General features: G+C 49.0%; 2 protein-coding genes across 2 annotated transcripts; both read left to right on the forward strand.

Annotated features, from left to right (window-relative positions):
• Positions 1-4,034: 4,034 nt before the first annotated feature.
• On the forward strand, positions 4,035-4,586 carry CkaCkLH20_11335 (uncharacterized protein; the record flags this gene model as incomplete). Its single annotated transcript, XM_038894049.1, has 1 exon — positions 4,035-4,586. One exon carries the CDS (start codon positions 4,035-4,037, stop codon positions 4,584-4,586), a length of 552 nt encoding a protein of 183 aa, XP_038740627.1.
• A 353-nt stretch (positions 4,587-4,939) lies between these two features.
• On the forward strand, positions 4,940-5,912 carry CkaCkLH20_11336 (AraD-like aldolase/epimerase; the record flags this gene model as incomplete). Its single annotated transcript, XM_038894050.1, has 2 exons — positions 4,940-5,256; positions 5,306-5,912. The coding sequence occupies 2 exons, from the start codon at positions 4,940-4,942 to the stop codon at positions 5,910-5,912; spliced, it is 924 nt and encodes a 307-aa protein (XP_038740628.1).
• Between the last annotated feature and the right edge of the window lie 659 nt (positions 5,913-6,571).

The following is a 6,571-nucleotide window of genomic DNA, read 5'->3' on the forward strand; positions in this document are numbered from 1 at the left end:
AATCAGTGCCACGTCGAGTCTTTTGGCTACTGACTTTTCAAATCTTTTATTGTACTCTATGTTTCACCTAAGAAGCATTCGACCACAACAATGTTTCTACACAAGCTCGATTTAGGCTCTCCTCCTCAAGCTTGCGAGAAGCCGAACTAGCTCTCGCGACCTTTCATTTTGAATCACCTCCAATCTTTGCTCTTCCTGAGTTGTGGCATTCAGTGCTTGTGTGAGAAAATGATGGGGAGGATATCGGCGACTTACGAGAGCCACGATGTCGTCGTGACTGTGAACTGCCTTCAACACAGTTGATAGTCCACTTAACCCTCCGAATGCAAGGGCGTGGGTGTCTAAAATCTGAAAGGCCCTATCCCTCAGTTCACTTTCTTTCTCCTCGAGATGAGATTCTGTCCGGTATTCGTGAGTGTTGGCTTGGCGCCAACGAGTTGCGTAGGTCCATAGAGCAGCTGCGTGAAACACTGCGTGACTGCAAGTCCACATACGACTGTTGTCAGCGCCAGATTGGCCTTGGGAGTATGAAATAAAGTGATTCATAACTTCGAGACATCGATCCAGGGTTTCAGGGTATTTCCTGATGCTCCAGACTGGATACATCCAGACCAACATCTGCAATCCGAGTTGCTTAGTTAGGTCCACTGCACTCTGTGTGCTAGGATTCGAGGTCCTTGCGGTTATAACTTGCTTCTGGAGCTCTTGAGCTTCAAGTAAAGTCACTAACTCGTCTGAATTGCCTTTTTGATCTCTTGACATTGCAAGAGCTACTTTGCAGATGGAGGTAAAGTCCAGGCCACTGTCTTGCGACGGAGGAAGCTACGCATGCAAAGTCATTCCCAAATCATTCAATCCAGATTTTCTATGATGCCTTACCTCGCAATTGATATCGGCGTTGGCAATTGAAAAAGGTCGCCCTAGAGCCGTGCATACAATGCTGTCCATACTTCAGTGTCGTTCCCGGAAGCAGCGTCAGGATACTCACCGGTCAAGAACGAAGGCAGACCAGAACCCATTAGTGCTAACGGGCTTTGGAGTCGACTTGGTTGACGCATTCCGCCGCTGATGCAGCCCAAGAGAGATGGCAATCTGCATTGAAAGCCCTACGAGGTGCCAAGTGCTTCCTCCCAGCGGATTCATTAATGAGAACAAGCACATAAGAAGCAGAGCCTGAAGAGTCTGGAGATCCTCGCCACGAACCAAAGTCCCCAGGTGTTGAATCGCCGAAGAATAGAGGTTCATCCCGTGATACTGAGCGATGGATCTATGGCTGGCTGAAAGCATCGCCCCAACTGACAGAATCAACATAATTAGAGGCGAATTTATAGACTTTGAGCTGTTTCTGATGTCCTCGTCGTACAGTTGTCGAACTGTTGCTTCGTCTAAGAATGGTAATGCTGGTTGAACGGTTCCAAAGTATGCTTCCAGGTACTCTTCGAACAAGGGATGGGAATTGACGGGAGAAGAAGATTCGTTCAATGAAGGAAAGAGAAGGTTCGTATTCCTTGAATGGAAAGGATTTTGGTTGTCTACAGCGATGGCTGAGTGAACCATGCGAGCTATGCCATAAGAGACTTTGGGGTGGAGGTTGGCTGGGCTGAACTCTCCAATTGCGGTCCAGTCGAAATTGGCTGGCTTCGACAAGATTCCAGGAACTCGTTCGTCAACGTCAAGATTGGGAACCGGCGAGCTCGTAACCGATGTCCCTGTTGTCGGAACGGACTCGATACAATCCACATTCTCGCTTGAAACAGCAGCGCTTCTCTCCAGTCTCTTGACTTCAGCTTCAAGGCTTTCGATTAAACTTCACTTTATCTCAGCGCTCTCCAAAATGATATGATGATGCGTGTTTTGGTACTTACCCTTGTGGTAGGGATCCTACAGCTCGGCTTGACAGCAACCTTTGGCCCACACAGGGCACGTGGGCTTTCAAGCAGTTCCCGCATTCTGGTGATTGGAGATCGCACTACCGTGGAATACCGGTCAGATCAACTTCGAGTGTTAACGTGACTTTAGTCTACTGAGTCATCATACCTTGACTTTGCGTTTTCTGCATCGTTGACACGCAAGGGCTAGCCTTTGTGAAGATGGGGTTTGGAGTGGCATTTCAGATCTGAGATGAAGCTAGCCAGGGCAACTTGTGAGAGGGAACCCGCCTTTTTGTGGTTGGGGCTTTGATGAAGATGACAGGTAAAAAGTTACTATTATGTAAGCGATGTTAATTAACTCTGCAATTTCCCCGCATGAAGTTGGCCAGCCGACCTACAGTCTTACACCGAATGCCAGTGAAGCCTACATGGAGACATGATGGCCGAGAAAATAGTTGTTGCTTGCAAGAGATGCAAAGCAAAAAAGCTAAAGGTATGTGATGGTTTCGCATTTTAGGGCAGCTTATCTAACATTAAGATAGTGTGATGACGATCCCAAAATATGTCGAAACTGTCAAAAAGCGGAATCCCCGTGCATCAACATTGATCTCGCCTCCCGCCAAGAATACAGAAGAGGGTGATGCATTACCCATTTTTGATTCATGGAGTTAGCTTGAGGTAAGATTTGCTGATGAGCTCTAGATACGTTGAAGAGCTTCAAGCTCGAATCCGCGGACTCAATGCTAGAATAGAGGCAGCGAAGGCCCAGCCGAGTCAGCCGACTCAAGTTCAGGAGGAAACTTTCACCTCTCCTACTGCTGGGGCCTCTGGAGGGGATTCAACATGTCACGCTGACGGTAGTGTCATGAGGTGAGAATATCTGTATCAATTACGACAACAAAACTGCGCTGACTGAATATGCATGTAGTATGGCCCAGTTAGTTACCGCAGCGGTTGCTGCTAAAGCCGCAGACATGTCATTCTTGGACGTTGGTCTTGAGGTAGCCAAGGAGCAGATGGAAATCGATGAAATGAGAGCTACCCCGGTATCGCTCCCGCCTCTTGGAGTCGCACGAAGTTTGGTGGCATCCTAGTCAGTTGATATCCTCACACTAAGACTTGCATAGCAGCTTACTTGATGTAAAACAGTTTGAGTGGGCCGCACCTACTTCATCCTTTTCTATGCAGAGCTGCCTTGTTGCGAGAATTAGAAGGCGTCTACGAAAACTCAGAAGCTACTTCGAAGCCAACCATGTTCAGACTGTACATGGTATTTGCCATAGGGGCCATTTCCCTTGTACGGGCAGGCGAGCATCACATCGCACCCGTGAACTACTACATATCTGCAATGGAATGTACAGGGCCTACTTTGGGATTATCGCAGCTTGAGGATATCCAAGCAATCTTGCTCATCCTGTTGTTTTCCCTACAGCACGACATTGGCAGTGAGTTTTCAATGGATGAAGCGTCCAAGAGCATCATCTAACGTTTTCAGTCGGCAACAAATGGGACCTTGCTCGAGTTGCAATGCGAATTTGCATCGAGAACAGATTTCACCAAAAGCGAAACAGAAGGATGAGCTCAATGACCGAGCAGATGCAACGCAGAGTGTTCTGGGCTTCCTACGTGAATGACAGACATAGCAGTTCAATGTTAGGTCGACCCAGGGCCTTGGAAGATGATGAAATTCAAATTGAGGTAAGATGCACTTGTTTCTCGCCATCAGAGACTGACTTAGGCATGAAGCTGCCTATCGACGCGGATGACGACTTGGTCGAGATGGGTCGAGAGGAAGCTCAAATGCTGCGAGGTATCTCCGAGGTATCCATTCAGCTTCGGCAAATCAGTTTGCGAAGAGTAACCTCGAGGATGCAATCAACTCTTTTCCGAAACGACCGCAGCAAACAGCCATCAGACATAGTATCAGAAGCCGACAAAATACTATTAGAACTGGACGACTGGCGAGACAGCTTTCCGCCACTCACGAATGCCAGAAACCCTTACGAGACGAGGGAGTGGAGAGATCTGAATTACTTCAGAGAACGTTTGAAAGTCTTCAGATTTCTGTTGATGAGCAAAACCGAAAGAGCTCCTCAAGCTGTTGAAACTTGCCTGGATCGCTGTCTGGAAGCCGCCGGGCAGGTAGCACTTCTGTACCAAGCTATGAGGACCAGCGACAAACTCGTGATGAACTGGACATGTGTTCACGACGTCATGTCGGCTGGCTTCACAGTGCTATACTGCGGTCTATCTCGGCAGGATTTGACACGAAACCATGCCGTCTCGTTACAAGCTTGGAACCGGCAACTCTCCATGATACTCGAAATCACCTCTTCGATCATCGACACCTTGGCACACATCGCGGAAACCTGGACGAGCGTGGGTAAGCATATCCGCATCTTCAAGGCTTTGGCGGGGAAGGTCGTGGACTCACTCCAATCAACATTCGTGGTCGACCTCGGAGGTGACGCGGCATCAATTGCGCCCTTGAGGAATACGGGCGAACAAGGTCCCACTGGGGACTTCAGCACCGAAATTCACCAGGCACAGTCGTGGAACATGCCACCGGCTTTCTCTGACAACATGTTAAACTTGGACAACATCGATTGGAGCATGATTGACTGGGATGAGATTCTGCCCCCCGGGGAGAGTCCGCAATGGATGCACAACACCTTGGGCAACTTTGATGGTTCAGGGTATGTTGCAGATCAGTGATACGAGATTCGGAGGTGTCCGTCTGCGCTGGCGGGGCACTCGGAGGCGCTCCGAGCCATGCGGGGAAGCTTATGCGGAGGATCAACGACCACCTTCTGTCGTGTTCGGACACCCCCGAGGAGCGCTCTTTGATCGGCGGAAACGATTTGTAAATTGAAAAGTTACGTTTCGCTACTGATGATCATGATTGCCAACAAATCACTGCGTGTTTTCATGTGTTTTTAAATGGAACGTTTGTCTCCGGACGATATCCCCAGCACCTCAGCATCACCACCCAAATTGTTCATTATTCGCATCAATAATTTGCTGTCAACAATTCCACAAACTCTAAGTACGCTCCAATCGTCACCATCATGGCTCCAGCATCCACTGTCGACATCCAGCCCCCATCTGCCGTGGACAATGGGGCTCCCTTAGACGATAAATCGGCGGTCTTCAACAAAAGGGGCACCGATCTAAAGTCCATGGCCGTTGGTGCCCAAACGAAGGATGGGCGCAGCTCAGTTCCCACTATCCCGAATTTTACCACGAAGGAAGAGGAGCAGAGGTACTGCAAGGAACATTTGGCCTGCGCCTTTCGCGTCTTTGCCGCCCGGGGCTATGACGAAGGTGTCGCCGGTCATATGTCTCTCCGTGACCCCATCAGACCAGACCATTTCTGGATCAACCCGTAAGAAAGGCCAGCAATTTACTCCAAAGATTCGAACTGACCCTCCCAGATACGCCATGCACTTTGCCGACATCTGCGTCTCCGACCTAGTTTGCGTCAACGAAGACGCTGAAGTCATCGTCGGTGATCACGCCGTCAACGCAGCCGGCTTTTCCATCCACTCCGAGATCCACAAAGCGCATCCTTGGATCAACGCCGTCTGTCACGCCCACACTGTCTACGGCAAGGCATATTCTGTCTTTGGAAGGAAGTTGCCAGCCCTTATGCAAGACTCGTTGCGGTTCTACGAATCACACAGCGTCAACCTCGATTATGGAGGAGTCGTGTTGTCGTCTGAGGAGGGCAAGAACATTGCTTCAACCTTGGGACCCAGAGACAAGGTTTGCATTTTGCAGAACCATGGGCTGCTGTCGGTGGGAGAGACGATTGATGAAGCGGCGTATTGGTTCATTTGCTTCGACAAGTGTTGCCAGAGTCAGCTGATGATCGACGCGGTCGTTAATGCCCAGGGAGAGGGGTCGCGACCGCAGGAGATTGATCACGAGACGGCGTTCTTTACTGAGCAGAGAATCGGTACAAGGCACCGAGGGTGGCTGAACTTTCAACCATATTACACCAATATGCTGAAGCAAACAGGCGGAGAGTTTCTTTTGTAGCCAGTGAGTCTAGGAGGCAAGCTTTGATATCAGGATTGGATACGAAGATTCAATAAGAGGGATAACCATCGGAAATCGGAAGGCGGAACACCGAAACTTTGCAAAGTACTTGAATCGAAAGAAGACTCAGCAACTTGAAGAGGAGAAGTCAAATTAAGATGGATGGGCAGCTTCCACTAGAAAGAATCGAACTTCAAACTTGAACAACAACAAATGCAATACGCCGCGCAATACAATGCAGCCACCCTTATAATCTAGTTATAGATATCTCACTATATCTAATAAGTACACATTTAATATTCAATATTCTGAAAGAATAAAACTCTGTCCTGATAAGCTTCATGGCGTGCGTGGTAGCGTGTGAATGGCCTCACTCAAACTTGAACAACAAGAACGACTCAACCCAAGGGGGACTTACACGCTGAGCGGAGCCGAACCCGCGGAGCCGAACGGCGGACAGCAAACCCACCAGCTAACCAAACATGTGCCGAAGTTTTGCCTCGCCGATTACTAATCAAACCCGCCTTGCTAGCTCAATCGGTAGAGCGTGAGACTCTTAATCTCAAGGTTGCGGGTTCGACCCACGCGTGAGGCTCAAATCCTCACAGCGATTGATATAATCATTCGGGTTCCTTTTTGCCTTTTTCCTTCTTCGTTGA

The sequence above is a fragment of the Colletotrichum karsti genome (assembly GCF_011947395.1).
Source record: "Colletotrichum karsti strain CkLH20 chromosome Unknown Scaffold47, whole genome shotgun sequence".
NCBI classification, from domain to species: Eukaryota; Fungi; Ascomycota; class Sordariomycetes; order Glomerellales; family Glomerellaceae; genus Colletotrichum; species Colletotrichum karsti.